The sequence below is a fragment of the Fusarium coffeatum genome (genome assembly GCF_003316985.1).
Source record: "Fusarium coffeatum strain FIESC_28 chromosome Unknown BRIP53273_contig_132, whole genome shotgun sequence".
Classification (NCBI taxonomy): Eukaryota; Fungi; Ascomycota; class Sordariomycetes; order Hypocreales; family Nectriaceae; genus Fusarium; species Fusarium coffeatum.
Genome location: NW_022157925.1, coordinates 35,303 through 61,234, shown reverse-complemented (window position 1 = coordinate 61,234; position 25,932 = coordinate 35,303). Strand labels below are relative to the sequence as shown.

At 49.6% G+C, this 25,932-nt stretch overlaps 7 protein-coding genes across 7 annotated transcripts; 4 read left to right on the top strand and 3 right to left on the bottom strand.

The window, feature by feature from the left end:
• Window positions 1-6: 6 nt before the first annotated feature.
• Window positions 7-4,439, bottom strand: FIESC28_06084 (uncharacterized protein; the record flags this gene model as incomplete). The annotated part of the gene is made up of 5 exons (XM_031160229.1): window positions 7-2,513; window positions 2,566-3,870; window positions 3,928-4,237; window positions 4,289-4,382; window positions 4,435-4,439. 5 exons carry the CDS (start codon window positions 4,437-4,439, stop codon window positions 7-9), a joined length of 4,221 nt encoding a protein of 1,406 aa, XP_031015648.1.
• An 866-nt stretch (window positions 4,440-5,305) lies between these two features.
• FIESC28_06083 (uncharacterized protein) lies at window positions 5,306-6,909 on the top strand (the record flags this gene model as incomplete). The annotated part of the gene is made up of 5 exons (XM_031160228.1): window positions 5,306-5,342; window positions 5,525-5,558; window positions 5,632-6,147; window positions 6,196-6,681; window positions 6,735-6,909. 5 exons carry the CDS (start codon window positions 5,306-5,308, stop codon window positions 6,907-6,909), a joined length of 1,248 nt encoding a protein of 415 aa, XP_031015647.1.
• A 572-nt stretch (window positions 6,910-7,481) lies between these two features.
• On the top strand, window positions 7,482-9,578 carry FIESC28_06082 (uncharacterized protein; the record flags this gene model as incomplete). Its single annotated transcript, XM_031160227.1, has 1 exon — window positions 7,482-9,578. The coding sequence occupies one exon, from the start codon at window positions 7,482-7,484 to the stop codon at window positions 9,576-9,578; it is 2,097 nt and encodes a 698-aa protein (XP_031015646.1).
• A 1,430-nt stretch (window positions 9,579-11,008) lies between these two features.
• FIESC28_06081 (uncharacterized protein) lies at window positions 11,009-13,289 on the bottom strand (the record flags this gene model as incomplete). Its single annotated transcript, XM_031160226.1, has 4 exons — window positions 11,009-11,989; window positions 12,084-12,790; window positions 12,956-13,013; window positions 13,134-13,289. 4 exons carry the CDS (start codon window positions 13,287-13,289, stop codon window positions 11,009-11,011), a joined length of 1,902 nt encoding a protein of 633 aa, XP_031015645.1.
• A 3,998-nt stretch (window positions 13,290-17,287) lies between these two features.
• On the top strand, window positions 17,288-17,687 carry FIESC28_06080 (uncharacterized protein; the record flags this gene model as incomplete). Its single annotated transcript, XM_031160225.1, has 3 exons — window positions 17,288-17,333; window positions 17,392-17,433; window positions 17,488-17,687. The coding sequence occupies 3 exons, from the start codon at window positions 17,288-17,290 to the stop codon at window positions 17,685-17,687; spliced, it is 288 nt and encodes a 95-aa protein (XP_031015644.1).
• A 2,159-nt stretch (window positions 17,688-19,846) lies between these two features.
• FIESC28_06079 (uncharacterized protein) lies at window positions 19,847-21,358 on the top strand (the record flags this gene model as incomplete). Its single annotated transcript, XM_031160224.1, has 1 exon — window positions 19,847-21,358. The coding sequence occupies one exon, from the start codon at window positions 19,847-19,849 to the stop codon at window positions 21,356-21,358; it is 1,512 nt and encodes a 503-aa protein (XP_031015643.1).
• Window positions 21,359-22,557: 1,199 nt separating this feature from the next.
• On the bottom strand, window positions 22,558-25,431 carry FIESC28_06078 (uncharacterized protein; the record flags this gene model as incomplete). Its single annotated transcript, XM_031160223.1, has 4 exons — window positions 22,558-24,325; window positions 24,374-24,450; window positions 24,669-24,800; window positions 24,850-25,431. The coding sequence occupies 4 exons, from the start codon at window positions 25,429-25,431 to the stop codon at window positions 22,558-22,560; spliced, it is 2,559 nt and encodes an 852-aa protein (XP_031015642.1).
• Window positions 25,432-25,932: the final 501 nt, after the last annotated feature.

Sequence of the window (25,932 nt, the reverse complement as noted above, 5' to 3'; positions counted from 1 at the left end):
GGGCATCTAGCCCTGGCTTCCATTACCACCGGCTCCTGCGCCACCTCGTCCACGATTAGGCCCTCCACGACCTCTTCCTCCGCGTCCTCGACCTCGACCCCTACCTCGTGGTTGATCAAGACTGGCGGGTGGCGGGACGTTACCATACATCTGTTCCTGGCCTGCTCCATGACCGCCGTCAGGAGCTGGTGAACCGTGATGGCTGCCACGGCCTCGGCCACGACCTCCTCTGCCTCTGGTACCGTTGCCGTTAACATCTTGACCCTGGGCCGCACCGTTTGGAGGACCGTTTCGATAAACCAAGGTGCTGTGCATGAGGTTGGGGGCACCTCCGCGAACACCGTTACCGCGGCCGCGTCCGGAAGAGTTGTTGCCGTTTAGAGCTCCACTCCACCCACCGCGAAGGGGACCAGGGGCCGGTGCATCTCTGTATTGAGTGACGCCGACATTTGCATATCCACCCTGTGCGGCAATGACTGGTCTTCGCTGCTGCTGCGATTTGGTGGTGGTAGAAATGATTTGTTTGTTAGTGGTGTTCAAGACCGAGGATGATGCCACGGTCTGGCCACGGAACATGGGAGCTCTTTCGTTGAGCGTTGTGCCGCTCATAAAGGATGTATCCCACACAACATCCAGAAGCAGAGCAGTAGCAGTACGGCTGATACCAACGACGGTACCGCGGGTGGCGATGGGAACCTTGCCAGCAGCAGAAACATAAGTAACTCGGTCTCCGAGCGTAAAGTTCTGGCTGCCAAGCACCATTTCAGCATCAGATGGCTTGAGAAGCGCTGAACGAGGAACCCCACGCAGCTTCTTGATATCAATATCTTGAGAGGCAGCATGCACCTGTTCTCCGGCATGGGCCAAGGCCGTGACTACCTCTGAATCAAGTTGTTCGGCCTCCAAAGGAACCCGCTCGAACTTGCTGGTCTCCTGCTTCTTGAGCCAAGCCACAACCTCCTTGACTCTTTGGGAAGCAACGCTGGGGTCCTTCCAGAGATCTGTTTCGTGAACCTCGCTCTTCTGTGGTTCTCTCTGAATGGCAGCAAAGAAGTCAGGGAAGGCGACCATATAGTCAGCAATCAACTTGATAGCCATGCCACTGAATTCCCAGCCTGTATGCGACTTCCTCGAATAGCCCAAAACCTTGAGCTTTCGGCCCTCAAACTTCAGGTTCAATCCCAAGTTCAATCGAAGTCCAGCAGAATTAATAATCTGGTAAGAAGAAGTGATCTTACTCAGAACAAGAGGATGGATACCCAGCTGCTTAGCGACGGCAAATGATGGGGTATAGGGATTGGACCGTTCGGCTTGATGAATGATCTGCTTGGCGAACTCCTGTTCCTTGTTTTTGAGCATCGAGACAACAATCTCTGTCTTGTTGTTTGCGTGGGAAGCGACTTCCAGGGGACGACCGTAAGCGTACTCGCCAAGGAAGAATGCGCGAGTGCCTCGAGGGAATTCTTCCTCGATGGGCAACGCTTCCTTCTCAATGAATCGTTCGTCCTCATTGACGACTTCATCAACAATGGTTTGCGCGGCATATGTACTCCTGAGACTGGGGTTTTCAGCATACTCCTTGATCAGGGCACCCTCCTCCGTACGAAGGAGGCCCTTAAGCATATGGACGTATACTAAACATTCGACTTGCCCAATAACGATCGCAAGGCGCTTAGCGTGCCAGTTTTCGAGGTAATCAGCTTCCCTAGCCCAGTCAGCAGCCTCTCGATTGTTGTGGTCCCTAGTGACAATGTCTTTCCCATTGTCGGCCAGTTCGTAGCTGAAGAGCTCATCTTGCACTTTGATAACCTTGGCTTCCTGAAGGAATGGGTATCCCACGAAGCATCGTTGGCCGAGTTTCGCTTTCCAAGTTTCTATCTTGGTACGGTTCTCCGTCTCGGTCAAAGTAACGCAAACACTTGGATTTCTACTATCCGTTTGGAATACGTTGACACCATAACCCTCCACAAGCTGCGCGTTGTAAGGAAGAGTATGAAGAGTAGGGAAGCCCGCCAAAGCATCGACGTTCAGTAGAGCACCACTAGTCAATCCTGACAAGTATTCAAGGCCTTCCACATCTGGAAGGTCAAAAATGTTCTCGATGCAACGGCAGTTCTGAATCTCGGGGAAGACACCAGGCAATGGGGAAGGGTAGACAAAGTCGACGTCGGGTGAGTATGTGAACTTGAGAGGAACACCAAATCCGTTTCGTGCCTTCTCGTCAGGTTCCAACAAATCGTTCTTGGGTCCCATAGCGTCCAAGAGACGTTTCTCATCAATGAATGGAATCTTGATGACTGCCTCCCAGTCCATCTTCTTTCCATTCATATCCAGCTCGAAATCGCGGGGATAGAAATCAACAATTGGGGAATCCGGGTTCGTCATCAGGTCATGGTAAACCTTGGGAACAATCTTTTTACTTCGGTCAGGCAACACACCCATAAGCTGTTCATAGGGTAAGAAAGGCTGGCCCTTCTTGAAGTTCAAATCCGCGCCGACGCCCTTGACGACATCTGTGTCATGTTAGCTAAACATCTTAAAGTGTACATAAGATAATAAACTTACCTGAAATAAGAGGCGCGTAGTGGTATCCATAGAACCAAGGCCACGAAGCGATTCCGCGGTAGTAGTAGTACAATACCCATTGTAAACCTTGCACGTAGTTTTCACACAATGCTGTGAGCTCCTTGTCGTAGTTGTCAGGAGCCCACTCCTCGAATTTCTGAAGGTAATACTTCGTCTTCCAGCCCTGGTACTTGTCTTGGTAGAGTTTCTCGTAATTTTTCTGTGCCTCTTCGGGTGTCAAATCGATTACCAAAGCCTTGTCGTAGGTCGTCATGACCCGGTAAGCTGCAAGGTTACCTTCCTCTTCCTCGTCGTCATCATCGTCGTCGTCGCCGTTATCCTTAGGGGGGAATGAAACAATCAGATGCCGGTGGCCCTCGTCATCCTCTTTGGTGGTCCATTGTAGATGCATCGAATCCGCCAAATCCTGAACGAATTTGCGATCAGCAGCCTTCAGGTTGGTGCCGAGGTCTAAAGGCTCATCCGAGCGCTTGGAGATGTACGGCCGAATCTTTTGTTTCCACAGGTCGCGTTGCGCCGGGGTAAGTACAAGCTGGCCTCCTTTAGGCGCCTTTGTCTCGACATTCTTGTTCTCAAGCTTCTTTTCCATCTGCTTTGAAGCAAACCATTTCTCGTCTGACATGTCGGTCTCAAAAGCGCTAATTTCAGTGTTGGACAGTTCGCCCAGAAGGCGCTGTAGTCTTTCCATGTTAATGACTCCATTCTCGTTGATATATCCATCGCATTTAGGAAGAATTGATTTGTAGATCCTGAACATGTTCGCCAGCGCACCTTCGTTAATGTGCAAGCTTGGTAAGTTCGGCAAGAAATCATTTCCAACAAAGAACGCCATCAAAATAAAGTCGTCGATGACTCTTTCAAGATCAAACGGGAAGCTGAGAGTTCCTTCTTCTTGAAGCTCTTGAAACTCCATCTCAAGATACTCTCTTACAATGCAAAGATGAAGAAGATAGAAATTTTGATGTTCGAGCTCTTTGGATTTGGTCTTGGAAGCCCGCCCAAACGTTACCTCTTCTCGTAGAAGACAGAAATGGGGGTCATGGCTGAGGAGACCAAGCATGATTAAATCAGCATCAAGACCATAGAGACAATGTCGCACGTTGTGGTTGTAGTTGGGCTGGGCCTTGGCGTTTCGAATGTATTCCATGATCTTGTGTTCTCCCTCACCAGGGACTTCGTGGCCAGATAGGACGATCTCACATCCTTGCCAATCAGTATCCTCAGACACCTTCTTGTTGACAAAGTATCGCAACTGCTGGGATAGCTTCGCCATAAACTCAGTACCTGTTAGATGTAAGTATCACAACCTACCATTGATCAGTCTTAATGCAGTGAACGTACCTGGGGTAATGCAGTTGCTGTCGAATGGTTCCTCTTTGGGAAGCTCAACGCCATCTTTGATGGCCTTATCACGGGCCTTCTCGGCGTCAAGAGCCGTCCGGAAACGTCGAGAGCGCTGCTGGTTCATCTTGGCTCGAGGCGCAACACCATCGATAGCCATGAAGAATAGCTGTTTGGGCTTGATTTTTCCAAACAAATGTTCGATGTAATTAAATATACGAATAAACATTTCCTCTTCGCTAAGGCGGAAGGATACATCTTCGCCTGCATCCTTATGAGTACAGTTATGAATGATACCATTCATGTCGAGCTGGGTAACAGTCAGCGTATGAAAATAGCGGATAGCTCAGGAGCGACGTACGTAAAGGCAATCGAACTCGGGTATTCTGTTCTCTGCGATGAGTTGGGAGATGGCAGGATATCGCTCGGAGAGCCATCTGAAGAATTTGGGAACACTGTAACGTCCCGGGTTAGCTTCTGAAGTTGTGAAGAGCAGGAAGATCATACCCCATCTTGAAGGAAGATGGACAATTTTCAGTCCACGAGAAGATTCAACAATGCTGTAATTGAGGTAAAACAGGAGAAGGACTCCAAGTCGCCCCTGAAAATTGGGCGCAAAACGTAGAAAATCCTGTGGCAACAGGACAGGATCGAAAGACAGGACGATGACTCGACGTGGCGCCAACAAACCGAAGACAATAATGCTGCAAGATGTTGCAAGACGAGTTCAAACCAGCTGCGCCCTACAATATCAGTAAGAAATGAAGGGTTTCGCAAGAAAGCGTCGTGATGTAAGGGTTTAGGAGGCGGGAATGGTGAAAGTATGCGACGGATCGTGTATCGTGAGGATTGGAGTCCAGCAGTCATGGAAGCTGCTGGGTCAGAAGAGGTAGTGGAGGTGGGGCTGAACACCTTTAGTAGCACATCAACCAGGACGCAGCTTGATTCATGGAGGGGTTTGTTGGTCTACATGTTAGGTACATCTTTAGTCGCCATATCGTGGGTCTCAAAAGTGTATCTACCAAGTATACCCAGATAGTTCCGCCTGAGCCTGAGTCAATGGAACTAAAAGGATGTGCATGTGGGGTAGAAACAGCTAAGCCACACCTTCTACCTCAACCTTCTCCCACTTCACTGTGGCGCATGCTCGTTGCTAGGTTGATGTTTCGCAGCTGTTGTCGGGCACTTTACGCGCGACGCGCACCTTTACTTTTCAGCCTTCTATCCTGAACCTCACTCTCAGCCGTGCAGATTCACTTTTGTTCCACCAACAATCTAGTGTCGATATCATCAGCATCGACCACAAATCACCACTCATTTCTTTTTGATTTTCTACGAAACTTTCTGTAACAAGCAACCAGACCATACAAAGTTCATCATGGCACCTGCTCAATCGGCTGAGCGCGATATGGATGGTATGTTTGCGCGCAAGCTCGCATGGGAGTCTATACGACAAACTTGGTGGGACTTTTTACTTACGCAAACATAGTGGAAATGATTCACGATGAAGAGGATGATCAAGGCGAGCGTCTCATTAATGAAGGCATGCGAAACCACTAGAAATGGAAATATTATTCAATACGCTAACGTTCAACAGAATACAAGACATGGAAGAAGAACAGCCCTTTTCTGTACGACATGATCTTAGGGCAAGTCACAACCTCTGGCCGTCACAGATAAGCTCAATCTAACACTCGTCTATAGTACAGCCCTCACATGGCCTACCCTTACAGTCCAGTGGTTCCCCGATGTCAAGGAGCCCGAGGGCAAGAACTACAGAATTCACCGCCTGCTGCTCGGCACTCACACCTCAGATGAGAGCCCAAACTATCTCCAGATCGCCGATGTTCAGATCCCCAAAGCAGTGGCGCCCAACCCCGACGATTATGATGAGGAGCGAGGCGAGATCGGCGGTTATGGCAAGTCTGGTGATGTCGCTGCCATCAAGTGCGACATTGTCCAGAGAATTGAGCACCCCGGTGAAGTGAACAAGGCTCGATATCAACCGCAGAACCCCGACATCCTTGCGACACTTTGTGTCGATGGCAAAATCCTCATCTTTGATCGAACGAAGCATCCTCTCGACCCTACTTCGACTGGAAAGGTCAATGCTCAAATTGAATTGATCGGGCATAAGGCTGAGGGTTTCGGTCTGAACTGGAACCCTCACGAGGCGGGCTGCTTGGCGTCAGGTAGTGAGGACACTACCATGTGCCTTTGGTAGGTGCTTGTAGCGGATGCTCAGAATACGAGACTAACAAATCTTAGGGATTTGAAGACCTTGACAGCTGACTCGAGAATCCTCCACCCTTCTCGCAAGTATACTCACCATACCCAGATTGTCAACGACGTTCAGTACCACCCTATCTCCAAGAACTTCATAGGTTCCGTATCCGACGATCAGACTCTTCAAATTGTAGATGTACGACACAGCGAGACCGCCAAGGCCGCGGTTGTCGCTGAGCGCGGCCATCTTGACGCGATCAATGCTCTGGCTTTCAACCCCAACTCTGAGGTTCTTGTGGCCACGGCTTCAGCTGACAAGACAATCGGCATTTGGGATCTCAGAAATGTTAAGGAGAAGGTGCACACTCTAGAGGGCCACAATGATGCCGTCACATCTCTGGCATGGCACCCTACTGAAGCTGGCATCTTGGGAAGTGCCAGCTATGACCGGAGAATCATTTTCTGGGACCTTTCCCGGGTCGGCGAGGAGCAGTTGCCCGACGACCAGGACGATGGTCCACCTGAACTGTACGTTTAACTAGGAGAGCAGCGTTTATGATGTTGGAACTGACACTCTACAGACTCTTTATGCACGGCGGCCACACGAACCATCTTGCTGACTTCAGTTGGAACCCCAACGAGCCTTGGCTCGTTGCAAGTGCTGCGGAAGACAATCTGCTGCAGATCTGGAAGGTCGCCGAGTCCATTGTGGGCAAGGACGATGGCGACTTGCCTGTCGATGAGCTCGACCGATAGGTGAGGTGGAAGTTCGTGCTGAAGTTCCGGTCTTCATAGGATGAGGAGACGCAGCAGCTCTGGAAGCGGTGGCAAGAAAAGAACAATGCCACCAGCGATGAGAAGCGATATATCCTAGTGTAAGATTTACATGTACTGAAGGGGTTCGAGACTTATAAAAAGACGTACATTAATACATTTTCCCCAAACTTAATTACCTGCTTGCTGTTTGCTCTGCTTTGAAATGGAAGAGTGCTGTTCCCTAACATCTAACATTTTGCCAGTGCGGGTCACTGACAAACAACTGGCGGGCACTGTCATCTACTGGTGAAATTCAAGATGGCTATGTGATCCCTTGACTAGATAGGTACCTACTCTCTGTTTGATTCCGGTGTTTGTGCTTTTTTGTTCCATTCACTTCGTTTGATGCGGCTGCTTGGCTATTTGCTGATTTCATGTAGCAGCCTAACAAGCCTTTGCTCTTCAACACCATCCTCATTCCGTACATGCATGCTTCAGTCCTGTTAGAGATCTGGAATATTTCGACACTTCTGCCCAGAACACCGTCTGGTTGAAGCTTTCCACGAAACGCCATGTCTTTCAATCCCCCCCCTCATGATGGCCTCCCATCTTCGACAAATAACGTACCCCCTGGAGCCTCGAATCCGCAGTCGACCGCTAGTAACTCTTTTGGACCATCTGCTAGTCTCCAGTCTGCTCATTCTAGCGTGCTTCTCAACACTCCGGAGCGAGAGTTCGATATCCTGACAGACGGTATGCGCCGACGTTTGGAAGAAGCCATCGAACGACAAGCTCGCACAGATGAAGATCTCGAGAACATGGGCATTGACCCCCAAGAGTACGATGAAGACGAGATCATGAACGGTGTTCCCGATGTCACAGTCGAGGAGTATGAAGACCTTTCAGGTCCGAATAAGAGGCTCAAATTCTCTCGTGCTTTTATTCATGGTTTCTTCGACGGTGTTGATCCCTACGAAGCCGATAAAAAGCCAGACGAGATAAATGAGCTTACTCTTAGCCTCAAGCATGCTAGTCTAGATCTCATTACTGCTATTTGCTCCAACCTGGAGTTGGCCATTGAGATTGGCAAACACCTCCGACCCCAAGACATCGTCAATCTCTACATCGCTAGTCGTTCATTCCGCAAGGCGATCAATGGACATATGCTATCATGTATCCGAATGTGGATTGACACTAAAGCACCAGAGGCTGGAAAAGTCTTCCACTGGAAGCTTTATGGCAGAATGTTGATCAGAGACCCAGTCGAGCGCAAGTCTGAGGTAGATGACGCACGATTTCTCGAGAACCGTTGGAGAACCGCAAGAACAAACCCCAAGAACATCCGTCTTATTCCTGGTTTCAAGTATCTCAAGATGGTCATGTCTCGTGATCGATGTTGTCGAGAGATCCTCGCCATGATGGCCCGCATGGGCTTTCTCATGCCAAAGTCTATGTATAGCACCTTGTTGCGACTTTGGGTGCTCATGGAGATTTCCACTACTCGTCAGAGGCAACTTTTTCTCAGAAATGAGAAGTACTGGACAGATCAGCACATCTACAACGTGCAATTCTTTCTCGTCAAACTCACCATGGCGTTCACACATCCCTTCTTTCATCCTGTTACCACCGACATGGTCGAGCTCATGATGGGACAGAGGGGCTTACATCCACTATGGCAGTTGCTTATGCGGCAGAGGTACACCAACCTCCCGGAGCTCATGGAGCTCAAGACACGCTATGACATGCGCTTCCCTCGAGACGTTTGGGCCGATATCCAACTGCACAATCATCCAACGGCATACAATGTCCCTCTCAACATGGTCGGCCTCGGTCATATGGAAGGTTGGGGCAAAGGACTCCGTCATCTTGCACGCCCGGATGAGCTTCTTCCTATCGAATCAGTCTACCGTGGACTCTATCTCGACGAACACATTTCTCAGATGGCGATCTGGGGCTACATCGATTTTGAGACAGGAGAAAACCTTGTTCCTACAGAGGACGAAATGTACATCTCAGACGAAGAAGAGAAGTTGGGCAGTGTTGATACCTCTTATCTTTGGCAACGGAAGCACGCTTTGAAGAAGCGTTGGGACAAGCTCACGCCTGAGATGCAAGAGGAGATTAAAGAAGACGACAATGATGAGCGGTTGCGAGCCATGGCATGGTCCTCGTTCGACCAGTACAACCAACGAGGAGAATGGGAGAGCGAGTCAGAATCCCAATCTGGCCCTGAAGACGAGTACGACATGAACGCCGAGATTGAGCGTGGCTATCGTTTGCCCTCTCTATTTGGGAAGCACCCCAAGAAGAAGGACAAAGTCAGTGAAACCGAAATGGAGAACCCTCTATTCACTTTTGGGGAGGATCCTACGACCTGGAATATTGCTTTCAGTGAACTTCACATCAACTCAAACCCCCAAGTGACCTATGAGCAGTTCCAGGAGGCCAGGGGGTGGCAGAGGTATATGGATGCTGGAAATACTGGTGATCATCCAGCTGGTCCTCCCACTAACACCCAGACCATGTTTGCACAGAATCAGCTTGCTATTCTCGTCGATCAGGAAGTTGGTGACGAAGCAGACGACGAGGATGAGAGTGATTACGACGAGGAAGAAGAGTACTTTGAAGGCGGAGAAGATGAGGATAATTTCGACAGCATTGGCCAATGAATCTGGAATTTGTCAGGCAAAACGCATTATTTTGATTCACAGGCTGACAGGGTGAGATAGATAGATGCCAATCATAGTAATAGTGATGTTGCGTTGCTGTTATACGATCCCATGGCCACATCCCAATGATGCTCGAAATCGATACACGTCACAAGCATATGCGCATTTGCAAGACTGAGAAACAAAATACTTTTGAGCATGTCACTACAAGATATAGTGACAAGCAGGTACAATCCATGTCTAAAGTTACCTATCGATCATGAAAGTTGGAAAAATTCAAGGAGAGAAGAAGAAATACAATATGCAGAAATGAAATATGATAACCTCCAGCAGCCCAACCGTCCAGCCTATACCGTCTAGTCCCATATACTGACTGCCCTTTGATCCTTATTGCGCAGATCATGGCGGTGGTTCCTAATAGAACCTTTGTGAAAGGAGGCCCGAAAAGGAGATGGACTCTTGGTACTAGCCATACCATCAATTTCGAGCAACAAACAAAGATGCAGCTTTGGCCAATCCTTGAGGCATAATGCCCCTTTTGACACCCCGACTCCTCCCAACCGTGGCACAAAGATGTATTGACCACTCCGTCCAGGCACCCCAGCTCCTGCGCGTCCCAAACAAAACCAAGATGAGGGTAAAGACATGCAGAGATTATCAAAACAAGTAAACAATTTGAGAAAGACAATGTCAAACTCGTACAGTATATAAAGAACGAACGACAGCAACATAAACAAAGACAGAGGCAGAGATGAGAGGCAGATAAGTAAGTAATAGAGAAAAGCAGTTAGTTGTTGCCGGGTTCAGTATTGAGCCGACACAGGCGAACTGGATATTTGAGTCACAAAGGCCAAGCAAAACATACCCTTACACACTCCCCTTCGCTATGCACCCAACCCCGTAACCGATTTCCCAGTAATACCGCTACCGTCCCATGAAGCCCAGAGACAACAGCATCGATGACTCCTTGTGTCCTCCTCTGCCGTCATGTCGAGATGAACGACAAGTTGAATCAGAGACCTTGCCGTCCCCGGGCTTGTGAAATATAAAACAGACAGCGGCCCCAGCAAACAAAAGTCCATACCATATAGACTCGTCCGTCAACACCAGAGAAAGCAAGCCCTTGACATTGGCGAGTAATCAAGTCACTTTTGTCTTCCAACCCTTGAGATTTTGTAACATATTCCGCCTTAGAATCAAGCATCCATCACTCCGACCTGATCTTCCGAAACCAATACACGCACCGTTGAGGCTTCCTTTGAGAAAAGCCAAACTCACTAATGTTTGCCAACAATAGATCTTCTATGTGCATCATTCAAAGTCATTTTCGCGCAAAATTTGTGACGCGAACAGCCGCGCCCTTATATGCGGTGCTAAAATTTCAGCTTCGTATACACACAGCGACTCGGCTGTAGAAATTTTGACTCTGCTTAAGCAGGAGACTTGTTAGGAGGGGCAGAACCGCCGTTCTGGCGTCCGTCTCCTCCGCTAACCGACAGACCACCAATACCGCTTGAGAGGAAAGCAAAAGGGTCGTTCTCGTTGTTGCCACCGTTGTTGTTGGCATTGTTGTTGTAGAAGTTGTTGGAGGGTCCACCAGATGCAGGTCCGTTGGTGGCGGACTGGAAAGCGGCCTCAGCAGCTCGGCTGTCGAAGGGACCAGCAGAGTGAGATGCGGGACCAGATCCAAAGCTTCCGTGTGTGTTCAAGGAGCTGGGGTAGGCCGCAGCACCGCCTCCAAGACCGGAGGGAAGGTAGTGGCTGGGAGGACCACCAAAGTGCTGCTGGTTGTAACCACCGCCGGAGCCACCAAAAGAGCTGCCGGAGCCAAAGGGTCCTGGTCCGGGGCCACCTCCCATAGATCCCTGGTTCATTCCATACTGGGAGGCATTGTCCATAGGTGAAGGATAGCCGGAATCAGCAACAACTGCAGCGCCTGCGCGGCTGGCACCGCAACGAAGACAGCACACATTTTTAGCAAAGTTGTGATAGCCACAAACTTCGTTACCACATTTCCAGTCACCAGCACGGAACGGCACCACGCCACTGCCACCCATGCGTCCACCGCCGTGTCCCATAGGGCCGTGGTGACCACCATGAGGAGGAGGGGGCATCATGGCAGGGGGTCCGTAACCATATCCACCTCCATAGTTGTTGTTGCCGCCTCCCATATCGTTCGAGGGGCCGGCACCGACGGCGGGGAATGAGCATCGGAAGCAGGCAGTTCGGCGCTGGAAGTTGGAGAAGCCGCAAGAAGGGCAGGTCCAGTCACCGGGTCGGGGACGGTTCTTGCTGGGAGGGAAAGGTGTCAGGATGTCCTGGGCGCGGTCGAGCACACGGCTAGAGGAGGGCGAGACCTCAATGGCCTTCTCATTAAGGGCACGGCCATTCATACAAAGGCTCTCGGCAGCCTATCTAATGTCAGTATTGAATACAATGCAGGCTTGCACAAATATCGCAGGAGGGCTGGTTCAGGGAGAGTGCTGAGGGAAATTTCAAACTCACCTCCTCGTGGGAAGAGAATACGGCGAATCCAGTGCCAGTGGGCTTGTGCTGTTCCGGAGTTCGAAGAGTCCAGAAGGCAATGGGTCGGCCGCCAAACTGGGTGAACCAACTCTCAAGTTCGGACTGGGTTGTATCGTGGGGGAGACCAGACATGTGGAGAACCTTGCTCCTCTCGGAAAGGAAGGCTCGAACATCGGCTCGAGCATCCATAGGTCGGGTCAGAACATCCGGGTGCTCCTGGGGAGGCTGGGACTTTCGGATCAATCCACGGAGAACTCGGGCAAGGGTAATGGCCTCTTCCATCGCACGTCGTGGCGAAGCAGGGGCAAGGGCCTGCAGGTGAAACGGCAGGTTGTGCTTGATGGGTGCACTCGACTGAACGGGCTCAACTTCGAGAGCGGCGCAAATATTGGAGAGCATCGAGGGTCCGAATGGCAGAGACTCGGGGTGGTGCTGCTGCCAGCGCTGGTACTCGGTGCGGAGGTCAAAAGTGCGCGAGTGCTGTAAGTAAGGAGGAAGGACAACAGCCTTATCGCGAGCTTCACGAGGAAGCTGAACGCGGAGGTCCCACGCATCGAGAGTAACGAAGACGAAGTCAAGGTTCTTGGAGGTCAAGTGCTCGGTAGCGAATGCATCGAATCGAGTGATAGCGTCTCTAAAGGTACCAGCGTTTCGAACATGTTCCCAAGTCAAAGTTGTCAGGCTCGCTAGAAAGATATTGCGTTAGTCAAAATGTCTGATTTAGCAAGAAAAAGCAAACAGCGACGAGAAAAAAATTGTTCCTCAAGCGGCGCTTGGTTGGCGGATTCAAACAGCGTGGAGCAAAAGCAGATGGAGATGTTCTGGGTTTGTAGTAGCGTCAGAAAACTTACTGCACAGAGGAGTAATCGGGGTGTTGACGGGCTTGACAAGGACGCTCTCGTGGGTAATCTGGGGAGTGAAGAGTTGATTAGCAATCCAGTAGTCATAGAAAGAGCATCAAGACCCTTGAAGAGATTCGTGGACCCTGAAAAGTGTGGTCGTAAAGCGGAATGGAGAGGGGAGGCTCACCTCCTCAAGGGTGTTTGCGTCCATCAAGATCCAGCCAAGCTCAATAACCTCTGCCGAGTCCTTTGTCACATAAACGCCGTGCTCATCGCAGGTGGTCGCAACATGAATCACAACATAGCGATCGATGTTAAGCTGAGGCAGCTGTTGTGAAGCCATATTGTGGTGGAATCGAGATAGAGAGGAGAAAGAAAGTTGGGCTAGGTTTGTTGGCAACGCAGACTCGGTAGCAGCGGCGAATAGCGGACGGATCTCGAAAGAAGGTTTCAGGTCGTCGCAGTGATGAACACTCGAGATACGTTAAGAATATTAAGTGCAACTAGCCTGTGGCCCGGCCAAGTCGCGATAGAAGAGATGGGAAAAGAGTATCCGTACGTGAGGTCGGGTTATGTGACAGGAAGCGGAATGGATGTGAATGTGGCCAGTGAGTGGAAGCTTCAGGGGAGACGGGATGGTATGGTGCCAAATACGAAAAGGACTGGACCTCCTCAGGCGCTTTTCTTAGAGGTGCAGGCCATCAAGTAAATGGGCCCGTGGTCCAGGTAGAGTACAGTGGGGAAAGCCGCCGGTCGGGTGTCAGCAAGCACACGCTTGACTTGACACGCTACAGTATCAGGTTATTTAAAAGGAACAGATAAATTGGATGCAGGGGAGCAATTTCACATGTTGTAGATGATATCTGAGATTTCTGTCTTTGAGGTTTTTACACGATTGATTCGTTCAATCCCAATTGGCCATGGAGCTCACGACGTTGAAAAGTGTAATTTGTCCATAGTAGCCAAAAAGCTAAGGCAAATAAGTATCCAACGTTTCGTCGGTCTCTTCTGACTCCAGCTCCGTTGCTCCAATTCAGTCCCACGGATGAACTCGTTCGTTCCATTCTCAGCATCCTCCAGTCTCATCCCGTCCCCTGAGCTGATGCGGCCTTACAGCGGTCACAGCGGCTTGCAGGGGTAGGATAGCTTCTGCGAATTGGAGGCCCGGCTCCGACTGGTAGCGAGTTCTGGAGGCAACCGTTAGTGACGACGGGCGGGCAACTTCCCGCCCGCTCTCCAGGTACCTATCTCCAGGGCTACCTAAGCCTTACATCATGGAATCAACTACATCAACAGAAAGTCGAAGAATTCACTCTCAAACTCCGTGGCTCTTGACCTTGATGCAAACCTCCAGAGAGCCCATTGGTAACCAGTCAGCCTATATATAATACACAAGGAGTGATGTTAAAATGTCCTGACCCCAGGAGAGCAATCATCAATAAACTGCCAAGGTACCTTTACTTGGTACTGGGTACTGGAAAGTACATGTGGTGCTAGTTCATGATGGCAACCTCCCCCGCCTCAACGAGGGAGAAACACGAAAGGAAGCTTCTACTTTACTTCCCGAACCTGCCATAATTAAACTTTCTATACAGGCATCCAATGTTGATAATCATCTGGAATTGCCAATTCTTTTTACTTTCCGATAGCTCCGAATCCTACCTTTTTCACGAATCCTTGACGGCATAAACTTGCAATTCTCTCAACAGGCTCGTCATTCAGAGATTGCTTTCGCCAAGAATACATCTAACCCTACCGCCTGTACTCCACGTTTTTTGACAGCTCCTAATTCGTCCTCATAACTCTCAACCCTTCTACAGCTAACGGCACGGCAGCCTCTCGCCCAATCTGTTGAATTGGATGGTCATCACAACAAATACTGGCCACCGTCATCCGGTATGCAAGCAGTTATGCACAGTCAAAATGTCGAACAAGGTCTCTCGAGAGAAGAGATTGGTGATCGGTGCTGGGCTTCGAGTTGAGGTTCGTCGCCGGGAGATTACAATGCTATTCAATAATAGTAACCCTGTTTATCGCCAAGGTTGTGTTCTATCAGAGTCAAATTCAACAGGGAGACATGACGAGGCAGTAAGAGACATGAGTTGGTCGCAGCCTTGTCGTTGAAGCTCGCTTGAAGGTTATGTGCACTGCCAGCTCGATCTTGCTAGTTTGATATAAGAAACGATAAGCGTACGGTTCCCTTTATGTATACTGACACACCAGACGAGACCATCGCAGAAAGGTTTATAGATGATGATGAGACAGTATGACCTTGCATATGCACATACAAGTCCCGCAGATGCGGGAACAGAATTGCCGCCATGTTTGAGGCGCCATCAATCTCGCTCCAACAATATCAGTCCACAATGATGTCGGCCCCCTCATCTTCCCCTTCACCTTGTTCCTATTATATACGAGCAGATCGGAATGAGCCTCGCCGAATAATTTGGACTGCCGAACGGGTTGTGCGATGGTGATTCGACATGGGAATCTCTATCTCATATCACGGATGCCTATTAATATCAACCTTGCGGGGCCTACTTGGCTGGCTGCCTCTTTTGGCTGATTGATGAGGAACTTCGACCGGGTAAAAGACGTCGAGGACATCTGCAAGGGTCTCTTTCTCATCTTGAATCTCTGTGCAAGAACCAACGGCTGAAGATGCCCATCGTTCTATCGAGGTGGTTACGATACTCGGTGCAGACATTCAACGCAACCGTCTGCGTCTTGAAAGCAGTTGAATGCAGGCTGCAGTGCTTTTCAAGATGCAATTCGAATACATAGAGGCAGACAAAAACCAAATTGATCACAATAGATACTCTAGGTACCTAGGCAAAGCCGTGACATTTCCTGCCTGGAGCAACTTTTTGTTTCTCTCAGAAACACGAAGTTTATCCCACGAAACTGGTATCAACTGGCACACCATCAGTCACTGGCCTGTTCAACCACCCACTATAAGGTCAACGCTTCTGAGCTTTCTAGCACAAACATATTGATACTGTATGCCGTATAAGACAACGGTCAGGTTACCACGCTGCCGCGGTCTTCATTGCTACTGTACTGATAGACTGGCCCGGGAAGTAGAAGCAACATTGTAGATCCGAACTGCATATGAGACATACCTTACCTCAGTTAGGACAGGGCAGCCGCAGGGTATCAGGAATTGACCGTCATTAGCATAGAATACATCCATAGTACTCAGGTCAAGTGGATTTAAAGCTGAGAGGACGGGATTGCAGAACAGCTTCTTCTTAAGGACTGGATAGTACATTGTGACTTACTATCATTAATTAAGCTGGAGATCCTCCCTTAATCCACTCACTGCTTGTGTTGTTGGTAGAATCGAGAGTCAGCTTGCTACCCTGGGTGGGTAACAGAAGAAATGTCCTCTAAAGGCTTAGGACCCAAATAAAGTAGCTTAAATGCTTCTCTAAATTGCCATAAGATGACCAAACTATTTCGTCTCTCATGCTTAAGGCTAGCTCTGGATACGGCTTGTCACATGCTCTCACATTAATGCACTTGAGGCATCTGCCGTTTGTGATTGAAAACATTATGCCGTTACAAACATTAATTGCACAGAAAGAGAGGTATATCACAGAACTGATACATAGCAGGGTTACAACGCAGAGCGCCGCATTAGAATATTATGGCTCACATACGGGAACTGCTGTGGCATGAACAGCGCGACATATATGGCCCCAATACGCACGGTTTAGCGCAAATACGACACGTTCGTTCACATGGTGCATGGCAGGATGGATGACCAAGTGACGAGACCCTGTGCTGATTGATATATCTGATAGGTTGAGGCAGGTCGGTACATATCCCAGACTGGCGCGCGGTTCTCAGGTACAAGAATGAACACAGGTCGATCGCGTGCATACAGAGAGTTTTTCTTGCGCTATCTGTCCATGTTTCTAGTCAATTGATTAATTCCCTTGAGTTTCCAAGGCGTTTCCTGGGTTTTGGGGCTTGGAAAAAGTCATGATTGTTCTTGGAGTTTTCACGGCACACTCTAAGCCGACGTGGCCTACGTCATATCCTATCAACGTCAGGTCTAAGGCAGAATTCTTCAAGGAAGGCCTCACGTTACTTGTTTTAGCACTGATTGGTTACGCGGCTCGCAAGCCTTAATTATTGTCATTTGTCGCAACATTTTCCTTCTACTTCACTTCTTTATAGTTGACCTGCTCAATACCTTAGCTATATAATCCAATAATTGTTGACCACAACAACAACACCTCACCAGATATCGCACGCTGCCTGTCTTGCTCACGAAACCGACCTCAGCACTTACACAACCATCTCTACCAAATTTCTTCACGACAAACCGCAATCATGGGTGGCATCTCAGCAGTTCTTCTCATTCTCATCACTCTCTTCTGTACGTCACCAGCGTCTCGCGATCGCCAGTGCTGCAGCAGAAACTAACGCAATCGCAGTTCCTCCCATCGGTGTATGGGCCATCTCAGGATGCGGAATGGGTAAGCCGGCCTTTATCCTCCGGTTCGCTTGGGGACAATACTGAAATTTCCCAGATCTGTTCATTAACATTTGCTTAACCCTCCTGGGTTACATTCCCGGCCACATCCACGCCTTTTACCTCGAATACATCTACTTCGACCGCAAAGAGCAGGCCCGCGAGGGCCGTCTCGCTACCGGACCCGCGCCTGGCGTGTACTCTGATAACGTTCAGACTGGAGGTCAGGGATATGGAACTATTGGACGCACTGGTTAAGGAGGTCTGAAAAGATGTGGAAGGATATGCGTGAGAGATCAGCGGATTTTGGCGTAAGACACTCGGCTGGTTTTATCTCGGGTACTGGTTGGACGGATATATCCTATGTAAGAGAGCTGACAATAGGCTTGGACTGTTGGGGCTGAACCATGAGGTGATTCGCATCCTTTGAAGTGGCCGGGCTACCGACATCGGAGAAAGCGACATGGTGGGGGTAATTACGATGCTTCTATGGAATAAAAATTAATGATACATGGGTTGGTTACACGTATGGTGTGCTGTCTGGTTCATCTCATCCTACAGAGGCGGATATGCTCTATCAAGCTTAGTCGTCTGGGCATTGTAGGAACATGTCTGCCGAGTATACGCCTGGCTCAATGATCATCGTGCTGATCTGAGATGATGCATGAAATGCATGCGAATATGGTCCTATGATGGTGTCTTAATGATTGCTTAGCATAGACACAAGAGAAGGGATGAAAGCTCCAATCATTGGGGAAATGACAACGCAGCACATGTAAATGACCCCGCGTTGGCAACGGGCAAATGCATATTAGCTTGGAGAAGGTTCCCTGGATTTGGTGTAACTGAGGATGAGTTGTCACCTTGGCTATTTCATGAGCTGCATATGTAGGTAGGTATTGTGTACTTTGACGATGGACTCAGCAATTGTATAGGCCGTTCCCTGATTGATCCGTTATATCTAAAGCAGTGTAAAATGCAGATACAGAACAAGCCAATTGACCATGTTGCATCTATAATAGTTAATCGCCAGAATGACCGAAACGCCTGTTTCATGGGGAAACGAGAAGGACCAAAGATATCCAATGTGATCGACATTTTATCAGGCGGTTATTCAGGGTAGACATGCAGAGGAAAGCAGTCAAATGTCAAACCACCAATGAGGATTAATGCGGGGATGTTGACCGAGACCATGTCGACCCTTTTAACAGCAGCCACGACACTCATGCATGACGCTCAAGTCAGTTTGACCCGATTGGTTTCTTTTTGGTTGTTATCGGCTTCAAATATTAAACCCAGCTAATTAACTTAACGAAATAACAAACAACGAGAAGAGAAAGAGCAACAGAGCTTCCCCTCTCCTTCCTGTTTTTTCTTCTCCCTCACCGGACACCTACTTGCTTACTTCTAGGTACTTGCTCTTGCCGTTGGTGTCTTGACTCTTCAACACCTTAAGTTAGTTTCCTTCAAGGCAAGACCAGTCTTACGGCCCGGTAAGGCATACCCACCTGCCGCCCACTATCTTCTTGTCTCCCCTCCTCTTTCCCTCTTTGTGATTAACTTTATCATCTATCAACTCTCAAGATTCAATCCATACAAACCTTGCCTTACTGCGCCGTACACACTACCTTACAGTCCAGTACAGTGCAGTATCGTACCTGTAGCCGAAACAGAGCCAACGCAGCCGACTGTTATATCTGCTCTACTACTGGCAGTTCATTAGCTACAGTACCTACAGTGCAGTCTGCTGCATATCGACCCCACTGCGTCGTGGCGACGCATCGTTCTGCATCAACCGCTACCTTGGACCGACTGTCAGCCAAGACAAGACGAGGCAAAACAGAACGACACAAGACAAGGCCCAGGACATTTGCATTGACTTGCTGTGTTCGCTCCCACCACTCGTCGTCAATCTCCTCAACTGGCCTGCTTGTCATCGCCATGTCTTCCTAACTGCCGGATCTATACGCCAACTTGCACGCCGTATATGTACATACTACGCACTACCTACAACCTGACCTACGCTACCACCTGCCACTGGCTTCTTTACCGCTGTCGTCTGCAGCATTTCCGGGATACCTTGTATGTCCTAGACCGACTGCCAACAACCACGATAATTATTATCCCAACGATTTTATCCTTCTCACCGTTCGCTTGCCACCCTTGAACCTACACGTCTGTATATAGGCAGACTAACCACAGATCGACCTGCAAAGCTATCGTGCTGTACTGTGCATACCTACCTAGTCTTGCGTCGGAGCTTCCAATGCCCGCTCCCATTGATGCACACCTGGGGTGACATTTGCGCTTGACCACAATTGACAACTCGCTCTTTCGCCTCAACACACCATTGAAGACAAGAACAACACACACACGTCTATTATATAAACACGGAGCCCAGGTTCCGACTTTTGATCATGTTGTCTTCTGCCGCTCAAGAATCCTCGCAACCGACCAAGACCCATCCTCACAAACCGCCTCGACATCACGCCGCCGCATCCACGGCGTCGGCCCCGGTTCTCAGCAAACCTCGCCGGCACTCTCTCCAATTCTCTTTTCCTCCTCTGTTCCAGTCCAACACATCGTCAACAAGTCTTGTACCTTCAACTGCTGAAGGAAAGCCTATACCTGTGGACAATTCCACAGCTGAACATCGAACTTCAGCTCTGCGTGAGCTAAGTTCCAATTTTCCGACTCGTCACCGATACACACAATCTACCGGCGCACAGAGCAGTACTTACTCACAGCCTGTGATTGTCCGAAGCTACTACGCCCCCGTACCATCACAACCAGCCGACAGAGGTGTCATCGTCGTCAACGGCCGAAGACATCGTCCAGCACTGTCTGAGAGTAGCGGCCCATCGGCTCTTGTAAGGCGTGTTCTTCCATTTGGCTCGGGTGCAGCGCCATCCAGGAATGGAATGCTAGGAACAATGGCGCGAAATCGTACGAAGAAACGATTGGAGAACGAACCGGAGGAGCCAAAGCTTCCATCAGTTGATGCTTTTCGTTTTAAGAGTTTTATGGCCAACTTGGAAGAACAAAGTGGCGGCACAGATATCAATGCTGACCTGGACCGAATCGCTGAGATTTGTGCTAAGTCGCGGTATTCTCTTAGCAATCAGTATGAGGTTCATTATGCTCCCCATGGCTCAGGCTCGGCATTCCTGTCTGGAGGTGTTGAAAGTCAAGAAGCTCAAGGCCCCACACTTCAAGCGGTGTCATCGGATGATGAGAGGAACATCAAACGATCTAGAAAGCGACCGATGGGGGTTAGGAGGAACAGCAGAGCTATGGGGACACTGGAAACCATAATGTCCTCTAGCAGATCGTCAGACGAGGATAAATCCAAAAAGAAGTCTGCCGCAGAGATTGCCGATGAGGTTCGAGGCAGGGCTACCCAGAAAGGATCCAGCAGACATGGATCATTATCCCCATCTGATGACGGGGCTGTCGAGCATGCGATTTCACAAGAAGAGTTCACCCAAAGAACTCCTCGACAAAGAAGGTCCGGCTCACTGGCCCTTATTGATGGTACTCGGCTGAGCATGAACTTGAACGATGTGGACACAACTCGAACTTCAGCTGCTGGTCTCGTGAGCGAACCCGCTCTGCCACAGACATCAAGCAGCCAACTCGAAATCCGGACAGCTCCAGAGACGACAAACAAAGAACAGGTTCCCACAGTTCCCAAGAAGAAACCTGCGATTGCCGAAGGACTCGACCGACCAGTCGCCCTTGGTTCCATGTCTTCTACTGAAGCTCCCTACACAAAGGGTAACTTTATATCTACGCTCAGTGGATGGATGAGCTGGCGTACCTCTAATTCTTTGCCAATAGCTCAAGGCCGCGCAGAGGGCAGCCTTCGTGAACTCCTTAAGAGTAGAGATATCAAAGGAAAAGGCATCGAATCAGCAGCGTACCAATGAAGGGGGAAAAGAAAAAGGTTACGAGAACGACATGAGAGGAACACAGCACTCTCACTTAAAGCACATTTCAGCACCCTCGAACGGTTATATGTCTCGAAAGGTATCAAAACTAAAACCCAACGACTGGCAATGATATTATGAATTATTTACGATTTCACGAAGGCAACAGAAATATGTGATTAAGGGCTGGAGAGTCACAGAGACGTCAAAAGTTTGTGATCAAGTTATTTATTATTCAAAGTACGACATCAATAAAGAAAGGTATGGGATTATTTAAAAGAATGGACAAGACAAGGAAGGGGCCGGTTTGTATTGTACTCAAAGTTTGCTTGATGCAAAATGTCCGCATTGACTAAATAGATTGGTCTTATGGAGCGACCACAGAATTGTGTCAGAGATATTGCTTTCTCCGTGAAAATCACGTTATGCGCCCATGGGCTATCAGGCTTTATTAATGTGTATTCTTTCTATGACAGATAACCGCCTCCGTTATCTATGAATCAATATATCTAACTGCATCTTCACCATCGAAGAAAATTGCACCCCAGCACCACTGCTCATCTCATGCCCGGATAGACAAAACAATAATACTAGACCCAGGCGCCGATGAGATAAACAAACGTAAATGCCTATAGCATGTTGCGTGCACCAACGTCCCCACCACGAAATCGAAGCTCATGAATCCCAGCTGGATGGATGCATGGAATAATATATATATATATATATATATATATAAACAATAAAGAATAACGCCAGGTTTCGGCGACAACAGCCCGGGAGAGTAATTAAAAGACTGGTCTTTTCAGACGACCCGCATAAGCGACATAACGCCTTCTATTGAACTGATGTTGGAGTTGTTGAACCGATGGTTTCAAGAGACGTGCGAGTCGAACTCTGACCGATACTATGCCTCGGTGGGCTTTGATGAGTTCGTCGCTGGCGCGGGTTTGTTCCCGCCAATCTTTTCAAACTGTAGCCGTTTTGCGTCTGGTTGCTCAATCCCTTCGTTGGCCCGTTTCTTATCCTTTTCTGTGTCCTTATCCCGGCTCGCGCCTTCTTTGGCCAACTTTCTGGCTTCCCTCTCACGCCGGTCGTTTTCTTTTCTGAGGGCTTTCGACTCAAACTCATGCCAGTCGTTGTGAGTGGAGAGCCCGTAAGATGGTTAGCTGTGGAACTATTTGTCAATGGTTGATAGTAACTTACTCTGTGGCTTGCCGAGCTGGTGGCTCCTCCTCTGTGAAGTAGGTGTGCTGAAGGACTTCGGCTGCGCTAGGTCGTCTGGCTGGGTCGTAATGGAGCATGGCTGATAGCAGGTTGAAAGCAGCCGGTGACATTTTCTCGCGATACTTCTCCGCAAAGATGCTCTTCTTCTTAACAGTCGGGCGCATAAGCTCGAACCAGGGCATCTCGACTAAACCAGGCCATTCCTTTAAACTGGGGGTACCCATGACATTATAAACCTTCTCTAGTTGATTGAGCTCGGTACCGTCACCAGGAAAGATGGCGTTGCGATCGAAAATCTCAACCATGACACATGCTGCGCTCCAGACATCGACAGCAGCAGTATACTTGGTTTCACCCAGCAGAAGCTCAGGTGAGCGGTACCAGATGGTGATGACTCGGTTGGTGTAGTCTAGCTGATGACGCTTGGCGTAGAAACGCGCAAGGCCAAAATCAGCAATCTTGAGTACTCCCTCATTGCTGACGAGAATGTTTGCCGCTTTAATATCGCGATGGAGGACACCCCTTGTATGCAGATAATCTAGCCCTTCGAACATCTGCTTGGCAAGGTCTTTCTTCTGGGCAGCCTCTAACTTGAAGGTCGGGTGATTCAGAAGTCCAGTGAGATCATGCGATAAGTATTCGAATACCATAAAGCAATCGTTCTTCTCAACCATAACTTCCTGGAGATTCACAATGTTGACATGCCTGAGAGACTGAAGGAGCTTGATTTCTCGTACAGCCGTAACAGGAAAACCATCGCGTTCACCTTCCATGCGAATTTTCTTGAGAGCAACCATCCCTTTGGTGTAGACATTCAGACCCTTGAAAACCTTGCCGTAAGTGCCAGAACCAACGACAGATTCATTGCCCGGTTTCCTGAAGAAGACAGATTCCGAATCCACGAGGTCGGCCGGGAGAGTCGGTCTCGGCTTTGGCCGCTTCATAATCTTCTTGACTTTGCGCATTCGAGGCACCACTCTTGGCCCTTCAGGAGGATGACGGCGATCATTTCGGGGTCGTGACGATGCTGGTTCCGTAGGCGCACTTCGTGGGGGCTCTCGGTCACGGTCTCGATCACGGTCCCTGCCTCGTTCTCTTTCCCGTTCTCTTTCCCGGTCCCTATCTCTATCTCTGTCTCTGTCTCGATCCCGGTCTCGATCGTGATCACGACCCCGGTTATCATCCCGAATTTCCTTTTGAGCGTCTCGTCTCGGAGCGGCATTAAGTTTCTGAGATATCTCAGGTTTCGGTGCGGTGACCGCTGGTTTTGACGAAGGCTTGAAAGCAAAACTGAATTTGCTACCAGATCCGCCTGACTGTGACTGTGAGCCTGGACCTGACGGAGGTGGTCTGTTAGGAGTAGTCAGAAGATCTGCTCCTTCCTCAACATTTCGATCATGATTTTGAAAGGATCCATCCTCATCCATGCGATCGATGTCCATAGCGTTAGAGTCGTCCACGTTACCGAACCGTCCATTACCCAAGTCATCGGGATGCCCTCGCTGGGGAGGGCCTTGGTTCCAGTGAGAATTCTTAAAACCACCTCGCCCACGGTTGCCAAACGAACTGCCTCGGAAACCGCCACCTCGATAACCCCCACGGTAACTGCCTCCTTGGGGATACTGCTGCATTGGGCCAGTAGGGGCAGCATGTGGAGGAGATCGTGAAGGATTGGGGTGATATTGACTGGAAGGACCACTTGGTGGGCCGTAGCCACTTCCCTGAGGATGTTGCGAATAGGGCCTGAGTAGTCAGTTAATGTACCATGGGCTGGATTTGAAAGTAACTCACTGCTGGCCGTTCCTACCACCACGCGATGATCCGTAAGGTGACCGGGACGGTGAGTTGTGATACGAGTTCTGAGGCGACTGTGTATATGGATCATTGCCTATATGTGATTTTTGTGGATACATTGGATTGTAGCCTCCTCGAGGGTTAGATCTGGATGTCATGTCCTCGTCTATATCAGATCTTGAAGAATGGCGCCAGCCGGGCGACGCTTCTCTAGAACGTCGTTCCTTACTGGCGTGAGGTGACCTTGGTGGAGGTTGTCTCCGAGAAGACGGTTGGTCCATGTCTGACGCACGCTGACCTTCGTTAGATAATGGTTGACCTCGTCGAGACGAAGATGGTCGATGCTCTGATACAGGCGATCGACTCCGTGACGGTTGCCTGGCCACCCCTTCTCTTCCTGCTCGGCGAGAGCCTGATTCCGATTCTACCGGGGATCTAAGACGTGATCGCACCGGAGAGTTTGGAGACCGTACGTAATGACGAGGAGATGTTTGGCGTCGCCCGCGTGATGTGTGTCTGGTGTGCTTCCTCGAAGTAGAGTCGGGGCTGTAGTCCCTTGTTCTTGGTCGAGGACTTCTATCTCTCTTGGACTTCTTTCGGCTTGAGCCTGTCAAAGACGGACTGCGACTCTGATGCCGCTTGGACGCTGACGGAGAAGCCCTTATTGTTGGATCGCGACTTCTACTTCGACTGTGGCTCCGACGGCGTGACTTATCATCAACTTCGCGGTGACGTTCCCGATAACGAGGAATTAGGTCTTCGGCTTCTGGAACCCGGCGCGAGGGTTCGGGTGATTGACGAGCAGCGCGATCACGACTACGATCGCGTGAATGACGGCGACGGCGGGATGAACGAGGGTCTGGTCTAGTGGATGGACGGTCGCGGCGAGGCTCAGAAGCGCGGCGGGGGTCACGCATTTGACGGGAGGGTTTTGGTCTTTGTGAGAATTTCACGCTTTGCTCATCGAGAGCCCGGTCTCCTTGATCATCACGTTCCTGGTCGTCTCTCATGGCAGCATATCGAGGTCGACGTGGAGGCTTGGGTGAGTGCTCCATGGCTGCAACTGGCGTCGAGTTTTCAGTGGTTGATCGTAAAATCGCCGCCCGTACCTTAGCCGACGGGAATGACCAGCTAAGAGTGAAAGTGAAAGGTAAGGTACAGAGAGAGACCCGCTATCAGTGAGCGCCCCGTGCATGGGAACTGCGGGGAAGACCACCTGTAGGTGACTTTGAGCAATTGCAGGTCGGAAGATTTTCTGTCAGCGCAAAATCAATGTAACAGAGAAAATAAGAGGGAGAAATTGACTAAGCACGAATTAAGGTCTGATGGACCCAATTCCCTGTGCCCAATTCTCCTTCTCTGCGGTTGGTTCTTCAGCTGTAGATATGGATTGGATGTCCATATGGATGTTGGTGATGGGCGCGTAAATAGCTGAAATAAGCAAGGACGTGGAATAAGCCTGGCAAGAGAGTTTTGCGCATGCACTTGCAGGCTGTTCTTTCTGCAGGCTCTCCCGTCTCGCCCATACACTGCTTCTTGTGCTTCCTCCAGTCGAG